The 13,533-nt window shown below is 44.1% G+C and overlaps 1 protein-coding gene across 1 annotated transcript in view; it reads right to left on the reverse strand.

The window, feature by feature from the left end:
- Positions 1-13,533, reverse strand: part of PRKDC (protein kinase, DNA-activated, catalytic subunit) — a 184,772-nt gene that overhangs the window by 20,304 nt on the left and 150,935 nt on the right. The window contains exons 68-73 of the mRNA XM_030795536.1: positions 12,462-12,651; positions 8,608-8,782; positions 6,083-6,276; positions 5,080-5,260; positions 4,109-4,269; positions 115-326 (exon numbers count right to left, since the gene is read on the reverse strand). Of these exons, the coding sequence (XP_030651396.1) occupies positions 115-326; positions 4,109-4,269; positions 5,080-5,260; positions 6,083-6,276; positions 8,608-8,782; positions 12,462-12,651 (1,113 nt within the window). The remainder of the gene's footprint in view (positions 1-114; positions 327-4,108; positions 4,270-5,079; positions 5,261-6,082; positions 6,277-8,607; positions 8,783-12,461; positions 12,652-13,533) is intronic.

The following is a 13,533-nucleotide window of genomic DNA, read 5'->3' on the forward strand; positions in this document are numbered from 1 at the left end:
AATGACAACTCTAATTAATTTGAAAACAAACGTAAGTGTCCACGTGTGTGCTTTAACCACATTTTTATAACCTGTAGTATTTGATCAACCTATTCTTTCTGTAATATTACCTACCTTGCCACAAACTCCTTATTCTTATGACCAGTAGAAGTATCCTTGAAGGAATAGCTTTCACTGCTTATGATGAAGGGATAAACAATAGCCTGCGGGTAGTTATCAGTGATTTCTTCCACGGTGTGCTGAACAGCAATGGCTTGGTCTTTGTCCAGTAAGGCCACCATGTGGCTGATCCAGTCGATGAACTGCCAGCAGGGAACGGAAGAGATCTAAAACAGAGAGCTGAAACTTAATGCTGAGTAAAACATCTCACATCATCTGTTATAAAGGTAACATATGTCCAAAATAAAGAAAACTCGGAAGTATAAAAACACAAGTACAAAACAAGTTTTCCATCCCTCAGCTCTCTTCTGCTGTGGCAACCACTGGACTCTCCCAGGCACTTTCTGTGTAGAACAGTCTTTTGTTGCAAGAATGGAATCACACAAGACAGCTGCTGCTGGTTGTTCTTAGACAGATGTACAGAAAAATCTTCTACTTCATTCCTCCTGGTGGCTGTGTAGTATTCCATGTTGTTTACTGCTCTATAATGAATATTTCAATTTTTTTATCACAGGTAATGCTGCAGTAGACATCTCTGTACACATAATTTTATTTATTTATTTTTTTTTAGATGAAGTCTCGCTCTGTTGCCAGGCTGGAGTGCAGTGGCATGATCTTGGCTGACTGCAACCTCTGCCTCCTGGGTTCAAGTGATCCTCCTGCCTCAGCCTTCCTTCTGAGTAGCTGGGACTACAGGCACGCCACCATGCCCAGCTAATTTTCGTATTTTTAGTAGAGATGGGGGTTTCACCATGTTGGCCAGGATGGTCTCAATCTCTTGACCTGTGATCTGCCCACCTTGGCCTCCCAAAGTGCTGGGATTACAGGCGTGAGCCACCGCGCCTGGCCAACTCCTTTTTTTTTCTTGAGACAGAGTCTCATTGTCACCCAGGCTGGAGTGCAGTGGTGTGATATCGGCTAACTGCAAGCTCCACCTCCCAGGTTCACGCCATTCTCCTGCCTCAGCCTCCCGAGTAGCTGGGACTACAGGCGCCCGCCACCACGCCCAGCTAATTTTTTGTATTTTTAGTAGAGATGGGGTTTCACTGTGTAAGCCAGGATGGTCTCAATCTCGTGACCTCGTGATCCGCCCACCTCGGCCTCCCAAAGGGCTGGGATTACAGGCGTGAGCCACCGCGCCCGGCCTTTTTTTTTTTTTTTTTCTTTTGAGATGGCGTCTCACTGTATCACTCAGGCTGGAGTGCTGTGGTGTGATCTCAGCTCACTGCAACCTTTGCCTTCTGGGTTTTAGCAATTCTTTCTACCTCAGCCTTCCAAGTAGCTGGGATTACAGACACTCGTCACCACGTCCGGCTAATTTTTGTACTTTTAGTAGAGACGAGGTTTCGCCACGTTGGCCAGGCTGGTCTTGAACTCCTGACCTCAGGTGATCCACCCGCTTTGGCCTCCCAAAGTGCTGGGATTACAGGCATAAGCCACCGTGCCTGGTCCCCTGTACACATAAGTCTTTGTGCTATATATCTGTAGGATAAATTCCTAGAACTAAAATTACAGTGTCAACTTTAAAAATTGTAATAAACATTGGTATGGAATTTTTTTTTTTTTTTTATGAGACAGAGTCTCGCTGTGTTGCCCAGGCTGGAGTGCAGTGGCGCCATCTCGGCTCACTGCAACCTCTGCCTCCTGGGTTCAAGTGATTCTCCTGCCTCAGCCTCCCAAGTAGCTGGGACTACAGGCATGCGCCATCATGCCCAGCTAATTTTTGTATTTTTAGTAAAGACAGGGTTCCACCGTGTTAGCCAGGATGGTCTCAATCTCCTGACCTCATGATCCGCCCACCTCGGCCTCCCAAAGTGCTGGGATTACAGGCATGAGCCATGGTAAAGAATTTTTCAAATTTCATTTATTTTCTGAAAGTATTAGACTGACTACTTTCCAAAGTCTTTACCAACACTGCACATAATCAACTTTTAAAATCGCTGTCAAGCTGAGATCGCGCCACTGCACTCCAGCCTGGGTGACAGCGAGATTCCGTCACCAAAAAAATAAAAATAAAAAAAATAAATAAATAAATAAATAAAAATTAAAAAATCACTGTCAATCTGAGAAGTGAAAAATGTCTAATTTAAATTTTCATGTTACATTATTAGTGAGGCTGTATGTTCCATGTTTATTTGCCTTACATCCTTTAATCACACATGCATTTCCTCTCACCATTTTCTACTGGTCTATTGTGACCATTTATTTTGTAGATTGCTGACGTCAGCTTTTTGTTTCCTGTATGTGCTGCAAACGTTTTTCTTCGTTTTTTTTTTGTTGCTGTTGTTGTTTGTTTTTTTTGAGACAAAGTCTTGCTCTGTCGTCCAGGCTAGAGTGCAGTGGTGCCATCTCGGCTCACTGCAACCTCCACCTCCCAGGTTCAAGTGATTCTCCTGCCTCAGCCTCCCGAGTAGCTGGGTTTACAGGTGCTCGCCACCACGCCCAGCTAATGTTGGTTTTTTTTTCAGTAGGGTTTCACCGTGTTGGCCAGGCTGGTCTCAAACTGCTGACCTCGTGATCCGCCCACCTCGGCCTCCCAAAGTGGTGAGATTATAGGCCTGAGCCACTGCGCCTGGCTTTTTATTTTTTTAACTTTGTATACGGTATTTTCTTTTTCTGTATAGAAGTACTTCTTTTCTTTTTCTGTACAGAAGTCAAACTATTTTCCTTCATGGATTCTGGTTTTTGTCTCTTCATTCCAAGACCATTTAAAAAAATGTGTTCACATTTTCCTCTGATACTTTTAAGGTGTCCTTCTGAAGATAAAATCTGATGTGTCTGGAATGCTGGCGTGAGGCTTGAGTATGGGCAAGTTTCCTGAGTGCATGTGTGAGCTGAGGACAGCATGGCGTGTGAGGAAGGATCAGTCCACACAGCTCATGTAAGCTCACGAGAGAGGCTGCTGGCTCCAATGCACGTGTCTACTGGGTGTTTTGACAACGTGGAGTGAATACTTCATGTCTTCACAAATTCAAATCCTGTTTTTATCATGTATAAATATTATATTGTATTTTTAAAAATCATAATGAAGTTATTTGCTCACTTATCTTGAAGAAAAACACATACATATTGCATTTCTGAATTTACCTTAACCTGTTTAATACCTACTGAGAAAGTCTACTATTCAGAATGCAGAAAAAGGTGGAGGGAGTGGTTAGGGCCCTAAAAGTCAAACTGGGTCCCTGCAGCCCAGAGATCAACATTATTTAAAAACTCACCATGCAAAGCTAATACAGAAGGAACCATGTAACCCTTTTTGAACTATTACATTTTCAACACAAAGCTTGGCCCTATCTTCCAGTTACACATCTATAAAAGTCAACTACGAAGCCTTTCAGAGGCCCTACACTTTGCCAATGAAGTCAGTGGAGCCCTCCTGCACACAGACAGAGCCCAAAGGACAGGAGTGCAGCTGGCAGTTCAGCCCTTGGTGGGGCCAAGGGGCAGGCCATGTGGAAGGGTGTGGGTTCCTCCCATGTTCATACACTGACCCCTCACTCATGCTCCCAGACCCCTCTGGACACCGTGCTGCTGGCAGATGCTGTGCTCCTGGGAGGTGGAATGCAAGCTGAACCTTGCTCACTCCCTCTGGGCTAAATGACAGGTGAGCACTGGGCACAGCAAATGTGACTGGCCACAGCCTCATCTGCAGGGGCAACAAGCTTCCCACACAAGATCCTGTTACCATCCCACACACCCCGCCTCCATCTCTCTGGGTCCTTGTTCAGACACAGTGTTTTTATCAACACCCACAGAGGAAAATGGGTAAATGCGAAAACTCATTTTTGCAGCTTTAAATTACCTACATCCTCAGAATGTAGCAGAATTCCCAGCTGGCTGGGAAAAGCTATAATACATGCACTGCACACACTAAAGCCTTTGGATATAAATAAGCGTATCTTTAAGTTCTGTAAAGTTCCTTACCGCCAAGTAGAATAAAGACACCAACCTCTTTTGTCATGAGACTCAAAGTCTCCTCTGGATACCGTTCTATAATCTGAAGTAATCTAGGAAACTTCAATCTGGCTTCATTGGAATTTAATTTTAAAGCTTTCAACATTTTCTCCACCACAAGTGCTGGATACGCCTGCAGTTCTGCAGAATCAATAACTATCAAGGACACCAAAGAAGAAAGCAATGGTCAATATATCCAATTATCCATAAACTATGACCTTAAATGCTAACATTTTCCCTTTTTGGCTTGTATTTTGTAGTGTCATTGTTCTCTTCTTAACTACCACTTTACACCAACACACACCAGGTACGGTTTTGTATCTATCCTGGAGCCAAATCCTTCCATTAGAGTGCCCATTCTGCACGAGGCACAGTTTGAATCCTGGGCTGGGAACATAAGGGGCAGCTGGTGGTTATTGTATTCCAGGAGCATGAAGCAGGCCACACGAGCCAGTAATATTGAAGCTGCAAGCAAAATACCAAAGTACAAATTAAACAAATGGAAACAGAGGACCACTTGACTCCATTTAAATGTAGGTCATGTTGCTTAAAGAGGCCATTGTCTCTCTCTTTTTTTTTTTTTGAGATGGTGTCTCGCTCTGTCACCCAAGCTGGTGTGCAGTAGTGGATATTGGCTCACTGCAACCTCTGCCTCCTGGGTTCAAGCGATTCTCCTGCCCCAGCCTCCTGAGTAGCTGGGACTACAGGCATGGGCCACCACGCCCAGCTAATTTTTTTGTATTCTTAGTAGAGTTGGGGTTTCACCACGCTGGCCAGGCTGGTCTTGAACTCCTGGCCTCAAGTGATCCACTGAGCCCGGCTGCCATTGTCTCTTAAAAAGACAATAGGATTTTCAAAATATTTGTAATTTGAAAACAAACAAATAGGAGACCAAAGGTATGTACAAAATTCGTAAGACTTTATGCTGACATAATGGAACACTAGCTTTTTAATTTTGCAATTCACCTGATGCATTCTCTTCCTCCTTGCGCAGCTGTTGGTCACAGAAATCTGCCAGCGTCATGTAAGCATCAATCACTCCAGCTGCAGGCCCACAGCTCCAGGAGGGAGGCTGGGCCTCCTCCTCAGCCGCCTGCACAGCCTCAGAGAGGTGCTGGAATGCTCTCTGGTACAGACCCGCGATCACCTGGAATTCACAGAGACCTCAACCCATGAGCATGACTGAAGCTTTCTCAAAGAACTCTGCTTTCCATTTGTGACTCATGACACATAAATGGATCAACAGCTCCAAAATAACACTGAAGCTATGGAGCTGGAAAAACAAGAGTCCGCCCTGGCTGTGAAGGAGCAAGCAATTCCAGTAAGATCCTCAGCACGTAACAACCGGCCAAACAAAAATGCAAGCCCAGCATGGGCCAGATGGTGCACAAGCAACACAGAGCTGGGTCTGGTCAGTGGAGTGCGTGGCTGTCGGGAATATAAGAGGGAGCTGGAAGTCGGCTCCTGCACTCAGTGTCCTGCACAGACACTGGTAGCATCATGGAAAGAGAAGACAAGGCCCCACAACTGAGGTGAGGCAGGACATAGTGAATGAGAAGGAAGCAGGTAACTATTGAAAAAAACCAAAATAATCGGCACGAAGCTAAGCAAAGCAGGCACTAAATAAAAATGCAGAAAAGGCTGATTTGTTCCATAAGCTGGCGGGATGTCTGAATGGTGATGGGTGGGGAAATTTAATTAACAAAAGTCATAAAATTACTGTCTACAGTTCTTTTAATTAAAAAAGTTTAAAATTCATGATTTCTAATATTAAAAAATTTGTATCATTCAAATAAATAGGAAACACAGAGTATGTCAATTTTCCACATAAGAAAACTGGCTGTGCATAACTGTCAAATATATTTTAAAAACACAAAGCAACACCCTTATTATTACTTTCCTGTGGCCTGAACACTGCACATTGAAGACATACACAGCACACTAGCGTAAAACATTCCTCCAGTATTACCTTCTCTGAATCCTCTGAACTGGATCCAGAAAGCTCTAAGATTCTTCTAGCCTTGTCCTCCTCGATTTCAGCAAGGCAGGCTGGCTCACTGCTGAGAGCATTCGCTATGATCCTGTAAGTTGTACCCAAGAGAATGTTCTGGTCACGGAAAGCCAGAATATTTTTGCTTAAGTAGCTCGACACGTTGTTCTCATCTGTTGGATTAAAAAAACAAACAAAACAAAAAAAACATTTTGTGTGTGTGTGTGGAATTAAAAAGAAGAAATTCATTGTCTACAAAAGTTTTCTTTTCCTTTGTTTTTGGGATAGGGTCTCACTCTGTTACCCAGGCTGGAGTGCAACGACACGATTTTGGCTCACTGCAACCTCTGCCTACCAGGCTCAAGCGATCCTCCCACCTCAACCTCCCAATTAGCTGGGACTACAGGCTTGCGCCACCATGCCGGCCTATTTTTTGTATTTTTGGTAGAGATGGGGTTTTGCCATGTTGCCCAGGCTGGTCTCGAACTCCTGAGCTCTAGCAATCTGCCCACCTTGGCCTCCCAAAGTGCTGAGATTACAAGTGTGAGCCACCGTGCTTGGCCTAAAGGTTGTTTTCTATTAAGAAATTAATAAAAATAAATGTTGAAAGTATAAGAAACTGACTTAAAATACTGGCTAGGGAATTTCTTGAACTCACATATTAATGAAAGATGTTCTTTGTTAGAAGTAACTGTATCAAAGCCCACAGAGGCTAAGCAATTGAAACTTTATGAATTAACTTTTTATTCAAGCATCATCATTCTGCAATTTTTCAAAGCACCTAATTCTGTTATAAAGAATAGGAAATGGGTACTAATGCATTTGTACATATATTAATAATCCAGGGTAGATTTTTAAATTGGCACTGGGGCCCATAGCTAATGAAGCAACAGGCACTGCTGCATTTGAAGTTCTAGTTCTGCTCTGATTGTGTGGTTCTGGGCAAGGAGCTGAACCAGCGCTGGTTAAGTCTGCAGTGTCCAGAGATGCGACAACAGTGTTGAAACTAGGAGGCCTGATCAACCACATGCCCTCCTTGCCCATGATCTGACAGTTCTCTGCCAGAGTTATCTCACATACAGGATCACAACTACTGGCTCTGCTTATCATGCAAGGCTGTTACGAACTACAACCATATTCTAACTGTGTAATTATTATTATATGGGTATATGGATACTAATATTAACATCAGCAAACTCCCCCTCCTCCCCTCAAAAAAGCTCATATAATTATTTAGCAATCATCAGGATAATTTTCTCTTCTTCTTCTTCTTTTTTTAGACATAGGGTCTCACTATGTTGCCCAGGCCAGAATACAGTGGCTACTCACACAGGCACAATCATGGCTCACTGCAGCCTCGAACTCCTGATCTCAAGCCATCCTCCCGCCTCAGGCTCCCCAGTAGCTGGGACTACGGGTGCGTGCCACCACATCCAACTAGGATTATCTTCTGCTCTTGGGATCAGTGTACAAAGAGTGCTTCCCCCCTAGATACCTTTATTGAGGCTGATGCTTAAGAGCTGGTCTGGGAACCCAGCTGGATCATGCCTGATCAGAGTGCTAGCACACACCCTCAGACACAGGGCAACAGAGCGGGGGACCAGACCCAAACCTGCCCAAGAAAGCTTTCTTTCTTTAATGCAGTCTTAAAGACTAAACTATTTTTGGAGGAAATGGATTTTTTTTTTTTTTTTTGAGACGGAGTTTTGCTCGTCACCCAGGCTGGAGTGCAGTGGCACGATTTTGGCTCGCTGCAACCTCCGCCTCCCAGGTTCAGGCAATTCTCCTGCCTCAGCCTCCAGAGCAGCTTCGACTACAGGCACCTGCCACCACGCCTGGCTAGCTTTTGTAATTTTTTTTTTTCTTTTTGAGATGGAGTCTTGCTCTGTCGTCCAGGGTGGAGTGCAGTGGTGTGATCTTAGTTCACTGCAAGCTCTACCTCCCGGGTTCATGCCATTCTCCTGCCTCAACCTCCTGAGTAGCTGGGACTACAGGCGCCCGCCACCATACCTGGTTAATTTTTTTGTATTTTCAGTAGAGACAGGGTTTCACTGTGTTAGCTAGGATGGTCTCGATCTCCTGACCTCATGATCCGCCTGCCTCAGCCTCCCAAAGTGCTGGGATTACAGGCGTGAGCCACCACGCCCGGCCTAGTTTTTGTATTTTTAGTAGAGATGGGGTTTCACCACGTTGGCCAGGATGTTCTCGATCTCCTGACCTCGTGATCCACCTACCTTGGCCACCCAAATTGCTGGGATTACAGGCGTGAGCCACTGTGCCCAGGCTGAAATGGCTTTTCATGTTTGTTTACATCTTATATGCAAACACAAAGTTTTCAAAATAATTAAACTATCATTCTCTGGCTCACTTTGCTATATTCACTAAAATTACTGCAAAGATTTACCTCCCAAATGTCAGATGATGCAGCACAAAGAAGAAGAAGATACACAAGACAATATAACACAGCACTTTAAGATATATGTGGATAAAAGCGGTCAACTTACCCAACAAAGAGACTGTTTTCAGCACAGTGAGCACCTGCTCAGAGCAGCCCTGGGACCGGCTCCGGCAGTGGCTCAGGCGGCAGTAGCTCTGCACCCAGCTCACCAGCCAATCGTCTCTGGTTTTTGACTCTTTATGCAGCTCCTTCAGTAGTTTCATGGCAAGTGAGAAATTGTTCTGTATTAATAGAAGAAAAAGAGAGAAGGTGGTATGATGATACACAAGTGACAGAAGTTTCTACTTGGCCTGCTTCCTCCTTTGCACGACACAATCCACCTTAGAGTAGCGAATCCATTTCTTTAGCTTCAATTATGTCTCTAAATTTATCACTGAGATATAATTCATATTTAAAGAGTACAACTCAGGCCAGGTTTAGTGGCTCAGGCCTGTAATCCCAGCACTTTGGAAGGCCAAAGAGGGAGGACTACCTGAGTCTAGGAATTTGAAACCAGACTAGGCAACATGGTGAGACCCTGTCTCTAAAAAAGTTAAAAAATTAGCCAGCACCATGGCACGTGCCTATAGTCCCAGCTACTCTGGACACTAACGTAGTAGGATCACTTGAACCTGGGAGGTTGAGGCTGCAGTGAGCTTCTGTGTACTCCAGCCTGGGCAACAGAGCAAGTCTCAAAAAAAAATAAAAAAATAAAAAAATAAATTCTGGGGGGCGGGCGTGCAGGGTGGGTACAATTCGGTAGTTTTTAGTATATTTACAAAGTTGTACAACCACCACCCCTAATTCCAGAACATTTTCATTACCCCAAAAAGAAATTCATTGTCTGTTCAGAGTCACTACCCAGCCATTGGCAACCATAAATTCCCTTCCTGTCTCTACGGATTTGCCTACACCAGACATTCTGTAACAATGGTATCAGAAAATAAGTGGTGATTTTGTGTTTGGCATCTTTTACTTAGCATGATGTTTTCTAGGTTCATGCATGTTGCAGCACCTGTCAGCACTTCTTTCCTCCTTATGGCTGAATAATACTCCATTGTACAGACATGCCACCTGTTTTGTTTTTGTTTTTGTTTTTTTAAGATGGAGTTTCACTCTTATTGCCCAGGCTGGAGTGCAATGGCACAATCTCGGCTCACTGCAACCTGTGCCTCCCGGGTTCAAACAATTCTCCTGCCTCAGTCTCCCAAGTACCTGGGATTACAGGCGTGTGCTACCACATCTGGCTAATTTTTGTATTTTTAGTAGAAACGGAGTTTCGCCACGTTGGCCAGACTGATCTCAAACTCCTGACGTCAAGTGATCCACCCGCCTTGGCCTCTCAAAGTGCTGGGATTACAGGCCTGAGCCACTGCACCTGGCTGGACATGCCACATCTTATTTGGGTTGTTTCCACCTTCCCAGCTATTTTGAATAATGTTCCTGTGAACATTTGTGTATGAATTTCCATGTGAGCTTAAGCTTTTGTTTCTCATGGGTCTGGGAGTGGAATTGCCGGGTCATATGGTAACTCTAGGTTCAACTGTTTTTTGTTGTTGTTGCTTTTTTTTTTTGAGGCAAAGTTTAGCTCTTGCCACAGTGGCACAATCTTGACTCTCTGCAACCTCCACCTCCCAGGTTCAAGCGATTCTCCTGCCTCAGCCTCCCGAGTAGCTGGGATTACAGGCACATGCCACCACGTCCGGCTAATTTTTGTATTTTTAGTAGAGACGGGGGTTTCAACATGTTGGTCAGGCTGGTCTCGAACCCCTGACCTCAGGTGATCTACCTGTCTCAGCCTCCCAAAGTGCTGGGATTACAAGCGTGAGCCATCGCGCCTGGCCTCAACATTTTTTTTTTTTTTTTTTAAGTATAGTCAAGTGAAGCATCAGAAGTGGAGAATCAACAAAGAAATCTTAAATGGTTGTGACCAGTTAGTTGTAAAAACCACTGCACTTGGACCAGCCTCTATGTTTAACTTTTTGAGAAAATGCCAGTTTTCCACAGTAGATGTACCATTTTACATTCCCACCAGCAGTGCAGAAGGGTATCAGTTTCCCACATCTTCTCCAAGGTTTGTTATCTGTGTATTTGCTTCCAGCCATCCCAGTGGGTGTGAAGCGGTCTCTCATTGTAGATTTGATTTGCATTTCCCTCAAGCCTAGTGATACTGAGCATCTTTGCATGAGCTGGTTGGTCATTTGCCTATCTTCTTTGGAGAAATGTCTATTCAAAAACTTCATGCCCATTTCTTAATTGGGTTGTTTGACTCTTTGTTGTTCAGTTGTGAAGCATTCTTTATGCATTCTGGATACTAGACCCTTATCGGATATGTGATCTGCAAATAGTTTCTCCCATTACATGAGCTGTCTTTATACATTCTTCAGCTTCTCAGGTAAGGCACGACAGTTTTAATTCTGAATACAACTGACCCATTTTTTGTTTAGTTGCTTATACGGATGTCTTTTTAAATCTACACCTCTAATTCTCTCTCAAGCTTCAAAAGACATTTTCATCAGACTTTGGTCTTCCTAATTACTGCCCTTTCAACCACCCAGGCTAGAAATCCAAGTTGTTCCCAGCCAGACACTCTCATCACTCCTGTCACCTCGGGTTCTCCTGGATCTCCTTACAGAGCACCTCTCTTGCCCTGCTCACTACCACCCCACTCCCCAAATGTGGAGCTTCCTGGTCTTTCTCTGCCTTTGCTTTCCCCAGAGCTGTCAATCTCCCACACAGCTTACAACTGGCCAGCATGCATGGAACCTTCAATGCCCTCCTGATCCCTGCAAGGATGCAGTCTCCTGCCCTCTGCAAACCTAGTGCCATCCCATGTCCAAATCCTTCCATGCCCATGAAGCCTACCGTAAATCACATCCCCCTTCCCCAGACACCTCCCTGTCCAAGGCAGAAGCTCTTCTCTTCCCTGCGTCCTCCAAGCTTTGCTGACATCTCTCTTCTTTGCCCACCAGTGCTGTTGTCATCATGTGTGCAGCCCCCACTCTCACTAGACAGTAACAATGGCAGGGAACATGTCTTTCCCCTCATCATGCCAGACAATTTCCTAACTACACTGGGGTACTCTCCCCATGACCCCAACTCCTTCACCACTAAGTCCTTCAGTTCAGATCGCCCCTTCTGGCCACACCCTGCTCTTCTCTCATCCAGTTCCTACTCTGCCTGCCTCTAATTGGATTTTCTGTTATTTGCAATATAAAAATTCTTACTAGATATTACATTCATCCAAAGAAAAATCTATAAATGAGCATTTAAAGCTACAAAAAAGAAGTGTTATTTCTACTAGAATATCATCCTTTGCCTTGCAACAGCAATTGATGTAGGGTCATTAACATAGCAAGCTTCTGTAGTATGTTTAAAGATTATATACATTTAAATAGATTACATGCAATTTTTAAGCAATGTATACTTAATCTCAAGAAGGGATCCTGGTATTAAATGATAATTCCTACAAAGTAAACCTAAAAATAATTTGTAACTAACTGGTAAGGATTCATTTTGTTGAAGATCAAACTTGACATTAGGTTTATCTGCTTTTCAAATAACAGATAACAATCATTTTGAAATGATTAACAGGAATATAATAAACTCTAGAGGCTTTCTGGAGAGTTTTGAATAAGTGCTCCTTCAAGTTTCCTTTTTCTTTGGGACAGGCTCTCATTCTGTTGCCCAAGCTGGTCTCTAACTTCTGGGCTCAAGTGATCTGCCTGCCTTGGCCTCTCAAAATGCTGAGATTACAGGTGTGAGCCACTGCACCCGGCCAAGTTTACTTATAAAGAGAGAAAAAAAATAATACCTACCAATTATTTTAAGGTTCACACTCTAAAGAAAAGCTAAAATTAGAGAAAAGCTAATTTAGCAAAATCCTGTGACACAGCAGGGAGGACAGACACGAGTACCCACCTGCTTCCGGGCACTGTCTATCATCTTCATTTTCATGGAAAACTTGCAACTCCTGATCAGGGAGCTGATATCTTCTTCCTGCTCTTGCACTTCCATCCTGTCACTGGGGTCTCCATCTTGATCCACATTCATACTATTGTCTTCTGGAAGAGGGGTAAGCTTCTCCTCTATTTTGCTGAGAAAGAAACATCTACACAAAGAAAAATGAGACAATGTCACAGACTCAGGAATAAGAAGCTGCTGGATAGCAATTACAGGCAGAAATTCTACACCTTAGTAAATCTTAGTAAATGTTTGTTCTTTTTTTTTTTTTTTTGAGATGGAGTCTCACTCTGTTGCCCAGGCTGGAGTGCAGTGGCGTGATCTAGGCTCACTGCATGCTCTGCCTCCCGGGTTCATGTCATTCTCCTGCCTCGGCCTTCTGAGTAGCTGGGACTACAGGCACCTGCCACCACACTCGGCTAATTTTTTGTATTTTTAGTAGAGACGGGGTTTCACTGTGTTAGCCAGGATGGTGTCGATCTCCTGATCTCGTTATCCGGCCACCTCGGCCTCCCAAAGTGCTAGGATTACAGGTGTGAGCCACTGCACCCGGCCTACTTTTTTCTTTTTTGAGATGGAGTCTCATTCTGTTACCCAGGCTGGAGTGCAGTGGCACGATCTCGACTTACTGCAACCTCCACCTCCCAGGTTCAAGCGATTCTCCTGCCTCAGCCTCCTGAGTAGCTGGGACTACGGGCGTGCACCACCACACCCAGATAATTTTTGTATTTTTAGTAGAGATGGGGTTTCACCATGTTGGCCAGGCTGGTCTCGAACTCCTGACCTTCAGGTGATCCACCTGCCTTGGCCTCCCAAAGTGCTGGGATTACAGCAGTGAGCTATCATGTCTGGCCTAAATTTTATCTTTTGATGAATGGGTAACATACCCTGTGTTGAGCCATTTTGCTCCTTATATGTCCCAACTTAAGGTGATAAATATATAACAGTAAACAGTTTATAATCACTGAAAATTTTCTTTTTTATTTATTTTTTTGAGACAGGGTCTTGCTCTGTTGCCCATGTTGGAGTG

This window comes from Nomascus leucogenys, chromosome 16 (assembly GCF_006542625.1).
Source record: "Nomascus leucogenys isolate Asia chromosome 16, Asia_NLE_v1, whole genome shotgun sequence".
NCBI lineage: Eukaryota > Metazoa > Chordata > Mammalia > Primates > Hylobatidae > Nomascus > Nomascus leucogenys.